The 23,007-nt window shown below is 42.4% G+C and overlaps 1 protein-coding gene and 1 long non-coding RNA gene across 4 annotated transcripts in view; one reads left to right on the forward strand and one right to left on the reverse strand.

Moving 5' to 3' along the window:
* The window catches only part of LOC149438324 (uncharacterized), a 145,089-nt gene that overhangs the window by 49,271 nt on the left and 72,811 nt on the right, over positions 1–23,007 (forward strand). For all 3 annotated transcript variants that reach the window (XM_089659990.1, XM_089659989.1, XM_089659988.1), the window contains exons 2-3: positions 7,929–8,022; positions 19,619–19,707. In XM_089659990.1, coding sequence (XP_089516116.1) covers positions 7,929–8,022; positions 19,619–19,707 — 183 coding nt within the window. The remainder of the gene's footprint in view (positions 1–7,928; positions 8,023–19,618; positions 19,708–23,007) is intronic.
* Positions 15,797–16,773, reverse strand: LOC149438325 (uncharacterized). Its single transcript, XR_016307924.1, has 2 exons — positions 16,631–16,773; positions 15,797–16,514 (listed from the first exon to the last, which is right to left on the reverse strand). It is a non-coding gene; the product is annotated as an uncharacterized LOC149438325 (long non-coding RNA).

The raw sequence follows: 23,007 nt of genomic DNA on the forward strand, positions 1-23,007 counted from the left end.
CCCCACACGGTGGGGGGGGGGAGAGGGGTTCTCTGAACACTGGAACAAGCAGCTGTATAGGATGTTTTCCCATAATAACCAGTAGGGTTTGTATGGAAGGAAACAGAAGTGTGGAATCTGATTACTAAGGGCAAGAGCTTTACCTCACTCATCTGTGGCAACCATTTTGTTGGATGAACCAATATTCCATAGAAGTCAGTCAAATGAAAATGCTGAGGTTTAAAACGCCAAGTCCTTCAGAATAATAAACAGCGGTTAGATAAACATTAGCTGTGCTTGCGGTTTTAAAGGAGCAAGTATAATATAATAAAATGTGTCCATTAACATTAAAGGGCAGCGGGGCCTACAGACGCAGTGTGGTCGCCCTCAGGCATGTGGCCTGCTTGCACAAATACCTGAATGTCCTTGGCTTTATCATGAGGGATATAAGAAGTGGAATGTATCGGATTTAGGCCTTGTTCACATGGGTGTACTGCAATGTAAACCTGTACATGGGCCATGTTTGCCTGCATGGGAATACACAGGTTTTCCTTGCATACCTCTGCAAGCGATCCCATTCAGGTTAGTTGGGACACAGCCGCTGCTCCCAAACTGGTAGCCATGCGGGTGTGGGAGCACGGCCCTGAATGCATTGCATGCGTTCGGGGCCATGCACCTGCACAGCTGTGTCCATACAGTGGCTGTATCCTAGTTGGGACTGCCTGCACTGGGATGTAGGGGACACCTGTGCATCCTCATATGGGCAAACATGGCCCTCACATGGGCGTACTACAGCGAGGGCTAAAATGGCTTCTCTCAATGTGACTAAACAAAGTGTATGAAATAGGATTTTAAGCCCAGGTGCACATATATGCGGTTTTTAATGTGTTTTGAGCAGCGCGATTCCGATGACATTTGGAATAATGTGTGTGTGTGTGTGTGTATGTATGTGTGTGTGTGTGTGTGTGTGTGTGTGTGTGTATATATGTATATATATGTATATATATATATATATATATATATATATATATATATATATATATATATATATAGTGTGTATGTATGTATATATATATCAGATCAAAAAGAATATATACGAGCGCATCTATAGAATAGCAGCTGAACATTAGGTACCATACACCCTCAAAACAATATAGATCAAAAGATGCAGCGCTATAGAACCAGAACGTTATAATAAAACGAATGAATCAAATCAATAAATCAATATTAGATAACTGAACAAAGGAGGAGCCAGGAACGCCGTGACGTCACGCCGCCGGAGCATCGTGGAGCTCCGGCGGCCATCTTTACCATTGGACGGTCAGTCCACATTGTTTATACACTGCCGTGTACACGGACCTCTGTCGTTTTAATAAATTCTTTTTAAATGACCTACTACACTATGGACACGTTTTGTTTTGACTCCCTTGGGGAGTATCCATTTTAGTCGCTCATCTCTCTGCTGGGTAAGAAACGCATACAAGCTTTAAGGAGAAGTCCGCAGGTCACCTATCAAGGGACCACACAGGAATATCTAGGAGCTCTGGAAGGAGGCTGTCATACCACCACATCCTGTCCAGCTGATGATTCTAAGGGGAATCTATATTGAAAAACGCTCATTTACCTGTGCGTTCTGGTGAGTGTGCACTTCTTCAGCACTATTTTGCACAACGCCTGATCATCAGGAGGATACGAAATAGAGGAGAGCACTAAAGTCACCTTATTCTATGAACTGTTGCTTTTGTTCAGTTATCTAATATTGATTTATTGATTTGATTCATTCGTTTTATTATAACGTTCTGGTTCTATAGCGCTGCATCTTTTGATCTATAATGTATATATATATGCACAGTGGCTGAATGGTTAGCACTTCCGCCTGGCAGTACTAGGGCCGTTGGTTCGAATCCCAACCACGGCACCACCTGCCTGGAGTTTGCATGTTCTCCCTGTGCCTGCGTGGGTTTCCTCCCACACTCCAAAGACATGCTGGTAGGTTAATTGCATCCTGTCTAAATTGGCCCTAGTATGTGTATGCATGTAAGTTAGGGACCTTAGATTATACACCCCTTGAGGGTTAGGGACTGATGTGAATGTACAATATATATATATATATATATGTAAAGCGCTGCGTAAATTGATGGCGCTATATAAGTAACTTAAATAAATATATATGTGTGTATGTATGTATGTATATATATGTATGTATGTTTGAGCCTTGCTGCATTTTCAGAAAAGGGTCATGTGTGATTTTGGAGGCGTGCAGTCCATTTTTTAATTTATACTGAGTACAATAGTGGCCACATTTATCCAATGCATTTTTGATATTCATTTCCCTGTGCCATTTGTTCCCGGAGAGACACGCACCAGCAAGCCACATTCAAAAACGCATATTTGACACAACCACATCTGATTCGGAATGTAGCTGGCCACACTACAAAACTTAGCGATCTGGAACCGCATGTGTGTGAACCTAAACTCAATGTGGCATTGAAGGAAAACAATCTCTTTATAAAAAAAGTCAAAGTTTTGATATACTGAATAAAATTGCAATGGACATTCATCCATAAAATCAGTGATTCTGTACACATGCTTATGAATAGTTTATTGTATGACAACATGTGCAGGACTAGGTTCATTCACAAATATAGGTCTAGCCTTATATCTCAAGACGACACGTTTTGCAGGTAAAGTCTAATTCTTCAGGACTGAGTAGACATAAAATTGTTGAAACTTGACTTGAAAGTTCGACTATCAATAATGTATACACATGAAACAAAAGATATTGGTAATTCTCCACCTTCAAATTTAGGGACGGGGGTTCCTTTAGAAACCAGTCAATGACAACTTCCCATATGGGTGGTAGGTCAACACGAGAGCCTGCACCGCCCGGGAACCAGTGCCTTGGTCTCCAGACCGAATATCCTAGCTGTCTTTCTGGGCTGAGAGTCCCAGAGTCTTGGCTTTGATGGATGTGCAGGGTTGGAGACCACACGGTTCTTATTTCATTAGGACCAATAACATTTGGTTTGCACACTCGTCCAGTTGATCACCTGCCAAGAAAATCCCCAAAAAACAGCTCTAAAGTTTGCATTTATTACATACATATTTTCAATTGTTATACGGCAGGGATCATAATCGTAGAGTGAAGTTCAGGTACATTCTGTCCTTTTATAAAATGTAACAGTCTAAAATTAAATAAATGAAGCCAGAATTGTCCTTACTGCCCAATGTGAACAGCAGTCGAGTCTTTGTAAATGGATCTTTTAGTACATAAAGATCTTTGCTAGCAAGTAGGCTTTTATTACAGGAGAGACATACGTAGTCCCTACTGCAATAAAAGTCTACCAGCTAGCAATCTTTTTTTTTTTTGCTGCTTCCCTGCCTGCCATCAAGTTTTAGATTGTACACGGAGCCACGCATGTGCAGCTCAATGTACAGTGTCAGCATCTCTTGAATGATGAGATGATTTAAAAGCATAGTCCACCTCTTGGAAAAACATAAATGCACCAACGGTGATAAAATCTATAAAATGTGCCTTTATAATATTTTGCATTCAAGCCTGCACAGCATTGCAATCACAATCAGTGCAGTGCGCAGGCTTCTGCATTGTTTACATTGTATGCATGAACGTAAAAATTCTTTTCTCTGTGCATCAGCCCCCCTAATACTTACTTGAGTCCCATCACGATCCAGAGATGTGCACGAGATCCTCGGCTGTCCTGGATCTCTGCCTCCTCATTGGCTGAGACAGCAGTGTGAGCCATTGGCTGTCAAACACGGCCAGTTAGCCAATAAGGAGATGGGGGGGGGGGCGAGCCACAGCTCTGTGTGTGAATGGACACATGAAGCAGCGTCTCAGGAGTGCGCCTGCTCAGGTACCCCCATAGCAAGCATAGCATAGGACAGTTATACCACCGCATAGAAAATCAGTTGTTTGTATGTGAAACGACAACATTTTTCACTGTTGTTCAACCAGATTTTTTTCGTTGACAATATCGTTATCGGTTAAACATCCTGCTCATCAACGAAGAGAAAATCGTTCAATCAGTGGTTCAGCACAATTTTTCGTACAATTTTCTTATCGTGTGTACGGGGCAATAATGTGCTTCCTACAGGAGGGCACTTTTTGCTCAGCTGTATCCGGATTGTGTGCAGCCAGAATTAACAGCTCTGGATACGAACTGCGGGCCCCCAGGGCCGGTCAGAGCCTCTAATGGCATGCAGCCATTCAGATGAGTGGTTATATGTGAACAGTGGCACCACTGGCCCGTGATTTGTACAGGGTACAAATCTAGCTGTGCCGCTGCTGGTTGCGGCTGTTCGCATACAAAGTGTGCATTGTGAGATCATTTCTCTGCTGACAAGAATTGTAGATTCTCGCCAGCGGCCATCTGTCTCTAGGTGGACTCTTGAGTGTTCCTCTTGCCAATGTTTTTTTTTTTTTTGGATGGAATAGGAAATGGTTATTACCTCTGTCAGGTTTTTACTTCTGTCTGAAATCCGTGCTGGGAAGGTTTACACTCTCTATTGGGCACGATGACCATTATCAATGGGACAGATGAAGAGAGATCCATAGAGGGAGATCTACTACAACTGGAGCACTCAGAAGCTGATTGGTTGCCGTGCACAGCTGCACCAGATTCTAACTTCGGCTTGTTCAAATAATTTTTGACAAAATCTGGAAGACTCTGGCCAGTGACTCCAGCTCTCCTCTGGTCCTCCCCCAGACCCTGCACTTTCTGCTTCCCAGTTCTGCCCCAGCTTCTTCCCAGCAGCAGCAGTACAAGGTTGGGGGGGGGGGGTACACTGTGATGTAAGGGAGGGTGGGGGATTCTTGACTTCTGATGTTGGGGAGCTCTTGACATCCGACATAAGGGGGAGTCGGGTGCTCTGGACATTTAGTCTTGCAGATACAACCAGCCCTTTGGGGACGACCATAATGCTGATGCGGCCCAGTTGAGTTTGACACCCCTGCTGTAGATAGTAATAAATGCATGTTGTGTGAAAACAGGATGAAATTCATTGCAGAATGTATTTTTGAAAATGGCACTGTATCAAAGAGTAACGGAAAAGGAGTTGCATTGCCCTTTAAAAAATAATGGCGGCGATGCTGTGAAATGTGCGAACAGATATCTGCTATAAATATGCCCTGTGAATAGGCGTTGGGCTATGGCTACCTCCTAAACACAAGGTTACTTTGCAATGTGATAGGTTCCCTTTAAATGTCGATCTTGATTACTTGTGAGTGATGTCAGATCTGCCAGGAGGTGTGTGTGGGAAGGTGAGAGCCTGTGCCGGCACGTTACATGGAGTGTCAGAAGTTACATCATGGTTACATCTGTGCAGGGCTGCTGCGGAAAGGCTTCCTGCGATCTGCAGACAGCTCGGGGTTAAATCCACGCAGCAGCGAGGTGGAAGAAATTGGCAAGAGCGGAGGAAAGCGGGGCTGGTGATGGGGTCTGACAAGAGCGTTCATGTTCCTGGGCGGGAGAGGTGGGAGAGAGAGCTGCAAGGAAGGACTTGGGAGTCTTGCTCGGCAGGTTGGTCAGGGTCAGAGATAATGGACTTGTTCGGTTAGTATTTTCCCAGAGTTCAGAGGCATTGAATAAAGATCATTAGAGCTGTTTATAGGTAAATAACAGTCTAACAATTGAATCAATTAGTACTCAGATCTACTAGGCAACAAAGAGGACCTGTCTAATATGTTTGTGATTTAATGCCCAACTTTAGTCTTTATTTTCGGGGTTGGGAGAACTTAGGATACTGATCACTGTCCATTACCCAGTTAGGGAGATTTTGCGACACTTTATCTTCTATAGCAATCTGATAAGAAATGAGGGGCAGTATTGCATCAGGTCAGGGAGACGCAGAAAGTACTAATATGTAAAAAGTCTAATGGGAGCGCCAGACCAAAGATCTAAGGCAGGCCATACACAGAGCGAATTTCTTTCCTGCAACCACGATTCCCCCCCATCAGGACAGACAATGTTGACGGGGAAATCACTCCCGCTGAGCCATTGTGTTCTCCCAGCCTGTGTGGAGAAAGCCATTCCTGCTGGGAGAAGACAGTGATTATTGTTAGTGGCTATAACATCTGCTAGCTATAATCCACATGTCAAATCTGGCAGGTTGGTTGTACCCTAGTTGATCGATCGATCAACTTGGGTATATTCAGTCTGCCCAAACATGGTTCGAATATTGGCCGGTTCCTGTTTCATGCTCTATGGCCAGCACTAGTGTCTGTAAATTTTGGTGTTGGCTCGTATTAGCCAATAGGGCCACCAACACTTCTCCTTCATCAGGGCTACAGTAGAATCAAAAATGGAAATCGTTGGAACGCTCATGAAATATTGCAGAATATATAACATAATAATAAAATATGATACGAAAGGAATTCATGTAGCTGGAACCGGTAAAACCAGATATGATAAAATCCAAAATATATCATGCAAGACAGATCAAGCAAAGAAACAATTCGACATCCAAAGTTAAAGTGGATGTAAAGGCTCAAGGTCTATTACCTTCATTCACTCTATGCATGAAGAGAAAAGATCTTCTGAGTGCAGCAGTGCCCCCAGCCCCCTCAATACTTACCTGAGCACCATCGAGATCCAGCGATGTGCACGACAGCTTCAGCTGCCCCGGGTCTCTGCTTCCTCATTGGTTGAGACAGCAAGCAGTAGCCATTGGCTCCCACTGCTGTCAATCGCAGTCAGCCAATGAGGAGGAAGAGGGGTGGGGCCAAGTTTGAATGGACACACGGAGCAGCGGGTGCCCCCATAGCAAGCTGCTTTCTATGAGGGCACCCAACAGAAAGACGGAGCGAGGAGAGCCATTGGCTCCCACTGCTGTAAATCACAGCCAGTCAGCCTATGAGGAGGGAGAGGGGATGGGGATAAGTGTGAATGGAAGGAAGGAGCAAGGAGAACTTGCGGGGGACCTGAGAAGAGGAGGATCCAGGCTGCACAGAGCAGGTAAGTATAGACATGTTTGTTATTGTACAAAAATAATGACCCTTTAACGCTTTAAAAGTATGTGTGTGTGTGTGTGTGTGTGTGTGTGTGTGTGTATATGTGTATATGTATATGTATATATATATATGTATATATATATATATATATATATATATATATATATAAAATTTAGAAATAATCTGATACCTGTAATTACTGTAGAATGATAATTTATGATGGCTTTAATTGCTATTATAATTATATGATAACAGTATTGGCTATTTGACACAAGGGACAATTCTGTCGTATTATTATGAAGCAATTGCCCTGGTTTGGTTGTACTACTACAATCTACTGGCTGTATGCATATTTACAGTGGGTGGGCTATAATGCCTAGCCACCGCACATACGCTTCCATGGGGAATCAGCTATTCTGTGCTGAGTGCGCTTCCAGCAAAGTGACTAAGCTGTCACAGACAGCTCCCTATCATTGTTTTATATTGGAAGCTTCCATTCATGTGACAGGCAGTCAGTGGTCACATGATCAGCTCTGCCAGTTGGGGCTGCTGACATCAAAGATGGTGGTGGGGCCCAGCAGCAGTGTCGGGGTTTTTGAATGTCTACACAAGGGAGGCTTTTACAGGTAAATAACATGCATACAATTTTTTAAATGCACACACAATCGTATAGAAAGTTTTTTTTGTTGAAATTATTGCTCTGGTAACAGGGACTCTTTAACTGAAACACGGAAATGTCTGGTCACCAACTTGGTTCTACTGTTTGGCAGGGCTTGCATATCTTAGAAATGGCTGGACAAAATGACAAATCCTTTGGAACGTAAATCTGTCCTGTGTATGAATGTCAACTGTGTGTTTAGCTGTTTGCCTGGAGTTCAGCTGTAAAGCAAACCTGTCATAAGTGTTAAGTGTGAAACCAAATTATTTGAGGTTGTCAATTCTCCAGTCACTAATAATTTCGTTTTTTTATTCCTCACAGGTAAAATACCTCACGGGGTACCTGGATCCAGCTGGTCTGGGGGTTATAAATTTCCGTGACTTTTATCGGGGTATCTCTGAAATCCAGAATGAAGGTGAGTCCAAGTATATTCCAGGACCATCATAACAGATAGCGGGTCTTTCTTGGGCTATATACATTTATGGGGGATGACCTTTCCCACAACTATTGGGTAGTCAGCAGCTTCAGGGCTGTTCGATCTCGTGAGATTCGTGATGGTATCAGCCTTCATGTGGCAGCTTCCTGTTGGCTGACATTTAGGCTAAACTTAAATGGCGCAGGCGAGAAACTCCATTTTTTTCCGTCGGTTCTAAACCATGTGACTGTAGCCTTATGATCGTTCATTTTTATCTTTGTGAAATCTTAAAACTCATTCAGTCTTTAAAGGAATCCTACAGGTTCATCATACCTTATCACACAGATTTCACCAGAGCCCCTCAATAAGAGTAAGTGCACGGTTAAACAGCGGTGCTATAGAAATCCAATCATAAGGAACAAACCAGCACACCAAACTGAAGATCCAGGCAGATGGTTTACACTACACTAAAGTCTTCTTTCAGGAGATAGAAACCACCAGTGGGTTTCTTTCTTCTGATTTGGGACATTCGTAAACTTTCTACGTGGATTTTCAGTTTGGTGTGTTGGCTGTTTTTAGAATTTAGGCCCCTTGCACATGAAGTGTTCAATCAGGTCCGCCTGTTTTCAGGCAGACTTGATCAGACGGTCCATCCCCCCCTTCCCTTTTGACTGGTGGGTGTAAACTGATTTGTGTCTGTTTTACGCCTGCCTACCTACAATACAATCTGGTCTACTAAAATAAAAAAAAAATAAAAAAAACAGAAGGGGATCAGTCCTCCACTGTCTAGGAGAATCGAGGAGTAGTCGGGTATAAACAGACAGCGGAGTCTGTTTACAACCGGCCACCCATAGAGTAGAGCAAGCTCTGTCCATGTCCACTCTGCAGAATCTGAGCGGATATGGACCTGTCATCCGCGTGCTCTGCTCTGATCAGCAGGGCACCAGTGGACAGATTCCCTGCTGATCAAATCGGAGTCTGCCCTCGGTGATAAAATACTTCTAGAAAATACATGTATGTGAAGATATATGGTGCAGAAGTGTATGTGACCAACACACTGGAAGGAGATGACTTGGGTGGTCTGGGTGAGGTGGTGGAGTGGTTCCAAAACACTGTAGTGCATCAACTCTCAAGAGACTGAAGATTGTATATGGTGATAGATAAGCAGAGGGCGCATCTGTGTAGTAGTATAAAAACTCATAAACGCTCATCCTGTTCTGCGAAGTTCCATCCCCAGAAGCTGACCCTGAAGGATGTTTCTATATATGCCTTCACCACATTGTCTTGTAAGTTGCCAATTGTCGTGTGAATAAATTAGTTTTTATACTGCTACACTCAGATGCGCCCTCTGCTTTCCTTTATATAGAAAAGAAAGTTGTCTTTCTTATTAAAGGGTAAATTTACGTTTACATAAGACAATCTGTACACTGTATATTCGCATCCCCAGGGCATGTAGGCATCATCATGCTAGCAATGGTGAGCTGTCAGTTTGTCAGTGGGCCACGTGACCGCGCCAACCATGACATGTAGCCGACTTGACTTATGATTGGTCACCATTGTGAGCAATATGATGCTTTCAGGCTCCAGGGCTAGTACAGTGCACAGTGTATGGACCGTCTTCTCTAAAAGTAAGCTTAGCCTTTAAGGGATGGAACATAGTTGATGTTGTTTGGCCAGTTTTGCTTGATTGGCCTTTCTGCCCCATTGGCATGGCAAAAATTTCCATTTTCAAAGCCATATATTTTCACGTGCTGACGTGTTTTCCTGTAAGTACATGAGGTTAACCGAAAATCCTTTAATACTAGATTTGCATCTGAAAAGATACATTGTAGGTGGAAATGGCATTAGTGTACAGGTAAGATCAGTGTTTTACGTGATTGTGTCAACTTTCTGTACAAGGTTGAGATGTTTTATTCTGTAAGCTATCCATATCTCAGTACTGATGCTGCAGCTCCTCCACTTTTCTTTTTTCCAGTTTTTCTTCGTATGCTAAACTATCCTTTTACCTGGCAGAGCCTTACATGTGCTGGTGACTTAAACTTTCCTAAAAATCCAGGCCTGGAAAGCCTGGAGACTGTCTAATCATAAAATATTGTTCCTGGCAGCCGTTTTGGAAATGTGAGGTAGATCTCCATGTTCTGCATTCAATAAAAATATACTAAAGAAGACCTCTACAGTGCACTGATTTCTGAGCTAAAAATTCACCTTTTGACTAAAATTTGGTTTGGGGGTTTTTCTGGATCCCCCCTGTTTCTAATAGAGAGGGGGAGCAGAACCTATGTGTAGTGTCTTCCACAGATTGCCATAGCTGAGCAAATTTGAATGGTGGCAGTCAGACAGTGCCTTAGACGATCTCACACCGCAGATATACGACTGAGACTGAAGGGACAGGAGTGCCTAGGCACAGGAAGAGCACTGCTAAAGTAATTCAAGAAAAAAAATGTACAATTTTCTGGGTTCTTCTTGGACACGGTTAAAATGTCTAGATGTTCCCTTTATAAGAGAGGTGTCAAATTTAATTTAATTGCAGGCCACGTTAGCATTATGGTTGCCCTCAAAGGGCCGGTTGTATCTGTAAGACTAGATGTCCAGAGCCCCCTACCACCACCACCACTACCACCACCCTTACATTAGATGTCAAGAGCCTCTCTGCCATAAGATGTCAAGAGTCCCCCACCCTCCCTTACATCACAGATGCCGTTGTTGTTCTCTGAAGACACTAACTCTTTTGGGGTCATACACTCCCTCTGGCTTCATTGCTTCTTAAACCTTTGATCCTATCTTTGTTTCTTGCAACATGCTGTGCTTTCCTCCCCTTAGGGCCTACTGACACCAGCAGGCCCATGTTATACAGTGTGTAATGTGTGTTGCTGGTGTGCATTGGGTAGTGGTGCATGGGTGTGAACGGAAAGGAAGGAAACTAAGGCAAATTAACTTGTCTATACACCGGCACTGTGTTGGGTAACAATGCCCAACAGAGCTGATATGAACAAGCCCCTACCCCTGCTTCACTTCTGAGAACCATTGATGTAGGGGCTGGAGGGTGGAACTACAGAGTGCAGCAGGACATCGGAAACCTCTGCAGGTGTTGAATGCTGAAGACTGTGACTGGGCTTATAGCAATTCAACGGAGCAAAGATATAAGGGCTCATGTACACTGCAGCTGATCAACTCAAATTTAGGAGCCGTTCAGCGTTTTTTCAGCGGCCCCTGAACTCACTCTAATGTTTCCTATGTGTCCATATACACATCTTCGCTTACAGTCGTTTACAGGCATTTGAGTTTACAGTCGTTTTTCTAAACGCAGGAAACTTGCGTTCAGTAGTCGATTTTTATCAGAGTTTCAAACGCAAAACATGGCTAAACGCTTCAAATCGCATTTATAAGCAATTGCGGTCGAAAATGTTTTTTTAACTCTTCCAGTTCCCAATGCTGTCCAGAGCCTTTTTTCATCATGAAAAATGCATGCAAAGCGTTTTCAAGGTACTCAGATGGACAAAACACTGAACACAGGATGTTCCTACCAAGCTTGTCTCACATTGTAATGACCAATTCACACCTCAGACCTCTCCCACCCTTGGAAACAAAAGATATGTTAATGACCATTCACACCTCAAATTCCTCATGAAGACCCCCTGCCAAGTGGCCTTCATGACTCCCTCCAGCAGACACCTTTCCCACCCTTGGAAACAAAAGAAATGTTAATGAGCAACTCATGCCTAGGCTCATCCCAACACATACTGCTGTCTCTGCTTCTACTCTCTGTATTTCTCTGAAACAGTCTGAAATAGTTAATAATTTACCACTTTTCATTGCATCCTGGGCATTTGGGAGGTTCTCCTATGCTTATCTTTAAAAAACGCTTCTAAACGCGTTATGCGAACACAGCTAAACAGATGTTTTTTAACCTACGTTTTCCAGCAGTCGGTTTCCATCGTTCAGAAGTGTCCCGTGTACATGGGGCCTAAGACACAGGCCTCAGCAAAGCATCTGTTAGCAGCTGAAAATTAGAATTGGCTTTGCAATCATCGGTACTTGTTGAATTTTGTGGCCTATATTCAGATCTGAATGAATAATCGGGCCATGTTTAAGGAGATGGATTCTCTACACAGATTAACCTGTCATTAGCTGTGGTCTTAAGGCTGGCGAGTTTTGCTGTTGCACAGTGAGGCCCGCTAAATACATCTGGTACACACCGCAGGGGGAGCCACCTCGTGCTGGGAGTTAGTACTTGCAAAGTACAGCGGCATGACTATGGCAATATTTTGCAATCTTCTATGGAATTATGATGATAGACTACAGACTGACCACTGGATAAGGGAAAAAAGCAAAGCATCAAAGTGATTTTCTCATTTCTGCCTGCAGCTCTGTAGAATGTAACCGCCGCTTTCCTTCTCAATTTCCAGATTTATTAGTGGGATGCTAGATTAGTCATCGTTTGTTGGCAGTTCTCACAGAACGACTCTTAAGGACCTGTGTGACGGCTTTTGCTTGCAACAGAAGGGTTTTGCATTTCCATACAAGATTATGAGAATGTGAAATTTGCTTGAGTCAAATGCAGGTCAGATGGAGGTCAGTTTCAAGTCAGGAGGACAGTTGCAGGTCAGGATTTCAAATGCAGGTCAGAAGGAGGTCAACTTCAAGTCAGGAGGTCAACTGCAGGCGGGGGCGCTTAAAATGCAGGTCAGAAGGAGGTCAACTTCAAATCAGGAGGTCAACTGCAGGTGGGGGCTTCAAATGCAGATTAGAAGGCGGTCCGCTTCGGGTCAGGACTTCATATGCAGGTTAGGAGGTCAGCTGTCAAATGCAGGTCAGACAAACGTCAGCTTCAGGTCAGAAGGAGGTCAACTTCAAGTGTGAAGGAAGTCACTTGCAGATTAGATGCACTTGTCAGTGATTTCTGAATGATCCCAGAAGCGTCTCTAACTCATGCCATCAACACAAGGACTTTGATATTAATGTAGAGGTAGCTGTCCTAAGGTATAATGTTAAACTCGTCTTCCGTCATCTTCCATGGTTCATCTATTGCAGTGGTTCTCAACCTTCCTAATGCCGTGACCCTTTAATACAGTTCCTCATGTTGTGGTGACCCTCAAACCATAAAATTATTTACCCAGTAATTATAATTCATGAGTGTCGTTTTACCTCCAATACTGCTGCTTTCAACAGAGTAGCTGCTTTCTACACAGTAGCTGCTCTTTACACATCAGAAATATGTGTTTTCTGATGGTCTTAGGGGACCCCTGTGAAAGGGTCGTTCGACCCCCAAAGGGGTCGCGACCCACAGGTTGAGAACCACTGATCTATTGCAATCACCCCTCCTAGACTTGCTACTGTATAGACTTGGCAAGTTCTAAAGAAAACCTTTCTAAACTGAAGGAATAGGCAGGTTACAATCCACTAAGGAAGATCCCCAACCAATGGGTTTCACACAGTACATGGCTTGCATGTTTTGGGCCCTATAGCATCAAGGCGATTGGAGAACTCTGCAGTGAATTGGAAACATTCACTACATACGCCGGTGTTTGAAATACCAAATAGACCAGTTTGGATTTTTAGTCACATTAGATAATTATTTTTTTTTTTTTTAACTTTTTGTTTCATACTTATACAAACAACATTAAAACATTCCATCTTCCAAAATATACTTTTTTCTTATCTCCTCTGAAGGAATAAATACATTCTATAACCCCTCCATCTCCCACCCCCCACCCATCCTCACCCATCCCCCCTTCATTTTCTTATAGACCTTAGATAATTCTGTATACAGTTATACATTAATATTAAATTCTGTTTTCAAAGCAGCAAAGTATTTCCAAGAAAAATATGAAAGAATACCATGGCGTCCCTTCAAGTACACTTCCATATACCAATAAGTAATGTCCCCTCCTCTTTAACTGTTTAAAATGGAGTTATTGCAAGGCAGGGCATGGTGAGGGTCAACATATCCATTATTCAGCACTTGGTCACCTTGTAACTATATTATAGAGAAGGACTGTCAATCAACCCCTGTACAAATGGATGTACATATTGAGGTCACCACCGACCTTCCCCATGGCCACTCTTCTGTGCCTCTAATCCACCGATACTATGTACCATGACCTTCTAAAAAGCTACCTAAATCTTCAGAAACCCCTGACACACCCCTCCCTCTCCCATGTTCCCCATTGCTCTACTTATTCCCTTCCTCGCTACCATACCCTTTCGTCTACATGAATGCCCAGACTTCTAGCAGACCTTCACATACTGCCTACACCATATACTCCCCTCATATAGGACACACAGGGAGAAACTTATGAGGGGAGTATTGGGAACTAGCTTTGTCCTTCCTTCCCCTGCTCCAGTAAAGACATCCACCATTGAATAGATTCATTAGGTCACTTGCGTGTCCCTCTCTGTTTGCTTATGGTTACTTCTACTTGTTAAAGCTGTTTTACCTTCCCTGATAAACCTCAATGTTTATGTACCAGTTAACTTGTGTACTGTGCTACTTAATATATTAGAAATCATAAACCAGCGCTACAATATATCTTTCCAAGATCAAAGTCTGTAGGGTCTTATAAACTGTCAACAGGTCTAATGACCTTTCACATTTATGGTTCAAATAAAGCCTGATGAATCAATCGCTGCTTCTTATTTCATCATCCTACAATCTTCCTTGGAACATGGTTCCATACAATTTTTTTGTTTTGTTGTTTTTGTATTGAATGGAACCATATTCCAAGGAAGAATGTACAGTGATAAAATAAGGAGATGAAAGGATTGATTGATTCATCAGGCTTTATTTGACCCATATATGTAAAGGGTCATTAGATCTAGTGAGTTTATAAGACCCTGCAGACTGATTTTGGACTGATATATTTTAACGCTGATTTCTGATTTATATTTGGACTCTCCTGAGGGGTAGACATTGATTTTCCAGCTGTTTGGAGGATATATTTAAATTTCAAAAATTTCTTCTGTGTGCTGAAATATACATTCAGTTGCTTAATACAGTGTTTCTCAACCTCTTTTTCAGGCAAGGCACCCTTTAAAATTATGGACAGTCCCGAGGCACCCTTTAAAATCATGGACAGACTTGAGGCACCCCATTCTAAAATGGGGTGCCTCAAGACTGTCCGTAATTTTAAAAGGGCACCCCATTCTAAAATGTGAAACTATTGTAATAGTTTTATATAAGGCAGCAACATCCACACATGTAGGACACCCAACATTAGAGGTGATTTATTCTTCCAAAGTAAATACACTTTTGCACACTGGTACCAACTAGTATTGCAGTGTTTCTCTTCTCCCTCAGTTTTTCTCCATCACTGAGATAATGTGACCCCAGCATTGATGGAGAGGGGCGGGGGAGGGTCATACTAGGATGCTGTGCAGGCAGCTGACATCCTCCTTATCAACTGATGATGTCATTGGTTGTCAGGACGTCGGTGGCTAGAAGGTGCACAGTGAAAACCTGTGGCTTTGTATAACTAAAAGGCAGGCTTGTTCCACCCCCTGGCTTGTATACACGTTTTGGGTAATTTTTAGACATTTTGCCAAGGCACCCCTGAAGAAACCTCAAGGCACCCCAGGGTGCCTGGACACCCTGGTTGAAAAAGGCTGGCTTAATATACTATTATAGGTAGTTATTAAGAGGTTGTTAATTAAGTTATCGTGTCACCCAATGTTTGGTTTCCATTCAGTAGCCAAAAAAGGCATTCAAAAAAGGGGGGTTTGTGAAAAGAGATTCACAGAAAAGCGGCTACATTATGAACAGACCGTGACACTCAGAAAATTTTCCAAAAATTATGCTTTATTACACAGATATAAATATGACATATGGGCATTCGCCCTGGTTTACCATCACCTCAGTATGAGACAATAACACACAGACCTAAAACCATATAAAATGACATCAAGACCAGTCTAAATGTATGTGCAACAGAAAAAGTGACTGCAAGAGTCTAATATCTCTGTAGTACAAACACATAGGTAAACACTTCCCTAAAGAGGTGTATCCAAAAATTATACCATAGGTATACCATAATATTAAATAATGAATTTACACCAATATCATAATGGTGAATCCCGAACAGGGAATCCAAAAATTATACTATGGATATACGTATATCACATGTATGAAATGCAGTAAGCACAATAAGCGTAAAGAGGGGAACAGTAAGCCTCAGGCCTGTTTGGAAAAAGACATAAATGTCAAATATATGATGCAATACATTCCTGTGCCGGCACACGTGGTTGGGGCCCGTTCATCTGTTATGTGAACAGCTGTATCATAAAGCTCTTGAATGGAAATAAGCCCCATTTATTCCCAGGATGGGAGAAAAGGTGCAGATTGCAGCACTCTGCTTGAAATGGTGTCTTCACCACTGTATGTGGACTACACACCACCCTTTGTAGGAAAAGCAAAACATATCCCAAGGAATCTTCTGCCTGTTGAGCTATATGCGGTATGTCCTGTATCCTACACAAAGCACCATAATGTCCCCATCCTGTAGTGAAACAAATAATGTGGGAAGTCACTGACAGAGCTTGCACTCAATAAGATATGTAGGTCATATTGATCACAGAGGACCGTATATCTAATGTCCTGTAACAATCCACTCACCACCTGTGCCGTGGATAAAGGGAATGAAAGAAATGTCCTTCATGGATATTGCCAAACACGGCCACAGAGGCCCAGGAACCACCGCTGACATCCGCCGATATACCGCGGGTTCCAGCCCCCTCTCAGCGCCTGTGCTGCTCACGCTTGCCTCATGGCATGTGAAGATGGCTTCCTCCTTATGGGTCAGCGTGCGTTCCACCTAGTGCGCATGACCGGAAGTGACGTATCTGACGTATGGGAATAAATGGGGCTTATTTCCATTCAAGAGCTTTATGATACAGCTGTTCACATAACAGATGAACGGGCCCCAACCACGTGTGCCGGCACAGGAATGTATTGCATCATATATTTGACATTTATGTCTTTTTCCAAACAGGCCTGAGGCTTACTGTTCCCCTCTTTACGCTTATTGTGCTTACTGCATTTCATACATGTGATATACGTATATCCATAGTATAATTTTTGGATTCCCTGTTCGGGATTCACCATTATGATATTGGTGTAAATTCATTATTTAATATTATGGTATACCTATGGTATAATTTTTGGATACACCTCTTTAGGGAAGTGTTTACCTATGTGTTTGTACTACAGAGATATTAGACTCTTGCAGTCACTTTTTCTGTTGCACATACATTTAGACCGGTCTTGATGTCATTTTATATGGTTTTAGGTCTGTGTGTTATTGTCTCATACTGAGGTGATGGTAAACCAGGGCGAATGCCCATATGTCATATTTATATCTGTGTAATAAAGCATAATTTTTGGAAAATTTTCTGAGTGTCACGGTCTGTTCATAATGTAGCCGCTTTTCTGTGAATCTCTTTTCACAAACCCCCCTTTTTTGAATGGCTTAATATACTACCTTGAGTATGTTGTCAGAGCGGTCAAAAATACACTCCAATAAAATTATTTGGAAAGAAAAAAATATAGATTTCCTAGGTTAGACTCTAAGAGACTTCAGTGCAAGAAAAAAACCCCAAGACCGCTTATTCAGGACCCATCTCCATTCCGTCATGTGCATACTGCCTTGCCAAGAGGCCACCACCATGGTCTGTGTGACACAACTGCCCTCGTTGTTTATTCTCTATCCCCTACAGCTTATTATTTTCTAGTAATGTGATAGTTACAGGAGTTTGAATTGTTTGACAACCGTGTGTTCTATTCTGGGATTTTTCCTCCAGAAAGGCACAGAAATTAGATCCCCCACAACTGTTGAGAAGCTTCAAGTCTCACAGCGCTGCCAATTATTAGGCATAATTTTAGGAATGCGTGTTGCCTAATACCTCTTCTCTCCTTTCACCTTGTTCAGGTGTGACATGAAAAATAGACACTAAGCTTCTAATCTTATGAATTATGAGAGAGCATGCAGAACTGAGAACAAGAAATATCACTTAATTTCTTGTTCCTTTTGTTTCCTCAACAATTTTAATGACTGGTTTTCGATTACATTTTAACTGCTTCCTGGTGGATTCCAGCAGTTGTCTTTCCTTGTTACACTGCTGTGCTGTATCAAAGGGCATTCAACCAAACAAATTCCAAATTATTTTCTGTGTACCTGGGAATTTTGGTTTTCCCGCCTGCCTTTGTGTTTTCCAGCTCCGCTGGTTCTGTTCTCCATACCATCATACCATGTTCTCCATATCATCAGCGTTCCAGGTGGACGCCATGTGGCGTCCTCCTGCACATGCACAGATTGCGCTCCTGCAGAGCCGTGCAGCGGCGCGATCTGTCACCGGCCGTGTACCTCGGACACGGCCGATGACAGATCTGAGTATCGGCCCCCGTTGCCGGTACCAAGTGACTTGCTGTGACCAATCACAGCAGGTCACATGACGGTTGTATACAATGGATGGCTTCATTCATGCCATCCATTGTATACTAGTGTCTAGCTGTGAATGGTCACAGCTAATCACATGCACATGTCATGTGATTAGCTATGGCCAAATCACAGCTAAGCACAAAAAAAAAAAAAAAAAAAAGAAAACCCTGAATGAATCGATGTCATTCAGGTAAATGCTTGCTTATAGCAAAGTAATTCTTTGCTATAAGCAAATTGTGTAAAAAAAAATAAAATAAAAAAAATACTGATCACTTCCCCAAAGTAGTACAATGTTACTATGGTAACATTGTACTACTTTGGTCATAGTGAAATATGAAAAAAAAATTAAAAAAAAAGAAAAACTATTTAATAAAAAATAATAAAAAACAGAAAAAAATATATATTTTTGTTTTCATACTGTCACCAGTCAGTGTCCCTGATCACCGCCATGCCAGTTATCTGATGACGCTGTACTGCACTGGTGACAGTATGTAAAAAAAAAATAGTGAAACTAATTTTTTTAATTTTTTCATTTTCCGAAAAATTATGACAAAAAAAAATACAACTTCAAAAAACTCGCCATGCCTCTTATGAAGTACGCCGGACTGTCTACTCTGCAAAAAGGGGTCATTTGGGGGATATCTGTACTATTCTGACATTCTTGGACCTCAACAAATTAGATTGGCTGTCAGTACTTCAGGATTGATCAATATTCAGATCTATACCATAGTTTGTGAACTCTATAACTTTCCTACAAACTAAATAATACATCCTAATTTGGGTTATTTTCACCAAAGACATGTAGCAGAATACATTTTGGCCTAAATTTATGAAGAACAATTATTTATTTGCAAACTTTTATAACAGAAACAAAGAAAAACATGTTTTTTTTCAACATTTTTGGTCATTTTCTTGTTAATTTAGCAAAAAATAAAAACCCCAGCGGTGATTAAATACCACCAAAAGAAAGCTCTATTTGTGTGAAGAAAATGATAAAATTTTAGTTTGGGTTCAATGTTGTATGACCGCGCAATTGTCATTCAAAGTGTGAGAGCGCTGAGACCTGAAAACTGGCCTGGGCAGGAAGGTGTAAAATTGCCCGGTATTGAAATGGTTAAATTACCTTGTTGACTGCTTTGATCTAATTTCTTGTTTTCTTTTTGCAGACCTGGATATGCAGCTGTATGATATGGGATACCCATCCGAGGGAGAGCCGGCCTGCTCGGTGGATTTTGATGACCTGGCAGCATTTGAGGTAATTATTGGAGGAATTATTATCATATCTATTTTTATTCAGGTATAATTAGTAAAGATCTCAGACCAAATCTGTCAATTTGGCTTTAATTGGATGATAACCACGCCTGGTGTGTGCCTCTGGTACTTGCTATTAAGGATCTGAAATGAGCGCAGTGAAACCAATTGTTTGTTATGAGCTGAGGGTTATATAATTATTGCTCTGTAAAGAGCAACTCCAGGTAGCGAGTTACAGCAGTTGACGAGCTGTTAAAGTTCATCAGTAAATGCTGCATCTGCAGGTAGAGTCATCTGAAGTCATCAGAGTAATCTGCTGCACCCACAAGCATACACTGTTCTACACAAACCAGGTAGGAGGGCAGTATCCGTGTACTTCCTGCCTGTGGAATGTAACTTCCTTTCCTTCCTTTGTTTCCACTTCTGAATCTGATTGGTGGCTGTGAGAAACATCTTAGTACAGTACTGCCATTTTATGACAGACTTTTTGTATGTAGCGGGCTGCAGTAGGGTGTCCCAGGACCACCAGCAGCTGTGTTTTCCGGGATCACCAGCAGCTGTGTTCCGGGATCGCCAGAAGTTGTGCTCTAGGATCGCCAGCAGTTGTGCTCTAGGATCGCCAGCAGTTGTGCTCTAGGATCGCCAGCAGTTGTGCTCGAGGATCGCCAGCAGTTGTGCCCGAGGATCGCCAGCAGTTGTGCCCGAGGATCGCCAGCAGTTGTGCCCGAGGATCGCCAGCAGTTGTGCCCGAGGATCGCCAGCAGTTGTGCGCTAGGATCGCCAGCAGTTGTGCGCTAGGATCGCCAGCAGTTGTGCGCTAGGATCGCCAGCAGTTGTGCGCTAGGATCGCCAGCAGTTGTGCGCTAGGATCGCCAGCAGTTGTGCCCGAGGATCGCCAGCAGTTGTGCCCGAGGATCGCCAGCAGCTGTGCCCGAGGATCGCCAGCAGCTGTGTCCCGGGATCACTAGTACTAAGTACTAAGCATGTGGACTGAGCTTTCTCAGAGTTCTAAGATGTATCTCAAGGATTAATTCTAAATTTTGGCTGGACATTGAAGGGGTTTTTATAACTGGGCAAAGGTAACTTTTTCTCCTACTTGGAGTGGGGCTTATGCCCCTGTTCACACCTGAGCGATTTGTTGCATGTTTCCAGATACGCAACAACACTCGGCAATAAGATTTCCATTGTATTCTATGAATCCAGATCACATCTGAGCGATTTGCTGTAATTTCAAGGCACTACAGGCTCTTCATAGGGCAGGTTCATGCATTGTAGGCTCCATAGAATTTAATGGGAGTACCTGAAAAACGCACGTGAGGTGCATTTTTTTTTTTTTGCATATTTTCGCACCTAACAGCCAGTTTTCTAGTAACATGCCTCCGCATTGACTAGTGCAAAAATGCTTGTGCCTGAAAGTGCACAAAAAATTCCCTTTAAAAATGCCAGAAGAAAAAGATATTTAAGTGTGAACTTAGCCTTAAGTGTCAGACCTGGCAACTCTGAAGCATCAGAGCATACATTCACACTTGTATGGCGAGCCTATATATATAAAAAAAAAATTATATCTTCCTTCTTACTATTATCAATGTGATTGTTGATTGTCTCTCTGCTCTTCTGGCACCATATTTAGTAAGGGATCTTTCCTTCGCCACTAGAACGGGGGATCCTTAAATAAATAAATAAATAAATATTAAAATATCCACGCTAGATCCACAAAGAGTGACTAAGCAGCTAACACAAAATCCTAATACCAGGATTTTTAAACATAGTCTTAAAACAGCGTAACGCTGAAAAGAAATATAAGTGAAGACCCAGCTATTACCTTGTGAAGGTAAATACATTCATGGATTAAATGTGCCCAAAAGAATTTAAATAAACTCAATAAAAATCAGCAAAGTGAATATTTCATGCCAAGTCCTATCTCCTTGTGAAGGTCTTGAACTGTGACTGAATAATCCTCAGATGGCAAAAACGTGTTGTCAGCACATGCAAATGTGTCACCCCACACCTTGCTCAAGAGAAGCTTACCAGATGTGTTTGACCCCCATTTTACTGAGTGGTCAAAAACAGCTCAATGATATCTAATATCGTCAATCTTGGCTTCCTGCACACCATCAGATATGACACAATAAGCTTCCACCTGCTTCGTAGTGACCGACAACTCTCGATATGTCAGGCATCCAGGAGTAAAGCAAAAAGGCTTTCAATATTGTAAAATGTTGCTAGAAAGCTTTTATCAGAATAAAAATGCACTTCTGAGGTACAAGGTAAAATACAGCGCTGTACAAACAAACTCCCATCCTGTTCCCACATCAAAAATGGCTGCAAGTGTGCATGCATGCGTGGTGATGTACGCCCCGGCTCCCCCCATTGCGTTTCGTCAGATGTGATGTCATCAGGGGTCAAGCCCCCCCCGCTGAATTGGTCAGGTGTCGGTGCAGAGGTGAAATATGAGTTGTGAACTACTTCAACAGCTTGGGTTACAGATGTTGCCCGTTTTTGCAGCACCCTCCCACTAAAGTGCCAAAGGCAGCCCCCTCTACTGCTTGTGCCTTGGCCGGGCCCTGCAGAAACTTTGCTGATTCAGCACCTGCATAGGTCCCTTCTTATGGCTAACAGAGCTACCAATCAGAATTTAGTCACATAAACATGAGACTAGTATCTAATGAATTGATTGCAATGGCGTAGTGCAATTAAGAATTTACACTCTTTATTGAGGATGTTTGTGTGTGGCTTATCCTGTAATTTTGGCAGAAATGTGGACTACAGTGCTCGGTATAGAGAGCCAATTTGAGGCGGTATCCACAAAATATATATGAACTATGGTCACGAAAAAAGCAGAAAACATGCACAAATGTTAGATAAAAATCAATTTAGGTTGATTGTATGTTTCATCAGTGACTCAATGGAAATACATAGTGGGAGGAGTCTAAATAAAGTTGATTTTTGATAGGTTGCTGTGGGTTACTCTTTCTCTTTGGCCTCTAAGAAGATACAGGATTCCAGGGCGGGGTTAAATAATGGCAGTACAGCTGGTTGTTATATTTTTAGAATAACAGTATCACCTTGTTAGCAAAATAAACAGTTTGTGTTCTCATCATCCGCTGTCACCTTGCTGCGGTATTTACACTGTGAGTAGGTAAACACATTGCCTTTGCTGCCCTCTGCTGGCCCAAAGTGGGGTTGATCAGGCATTAATCTGTGCTTCAACTGTAATTTCCTTTTAAAGCGTATTTCCCCTTTTTGCAGTCAAATTTGACACACGCACTATATGTTTGTATTTCCATTAACATAGCAAACTGAA

Source organism: Staurois parvus, unplaced genomic scaffold (genome assembly GCF_062004578.1).
Source record: "Staurois parvus isolate SC_StPar_1 unplaced genomic scaffold, SC_StPar_1.0 ptg001193l, whole genome shotgun sequence".
Classification (NCBI taxonomy): Eukaryota; Metazoa; Chordata; class Amphibia; order Anura; family Ranidae; genus Staurois; species Staurois parvus.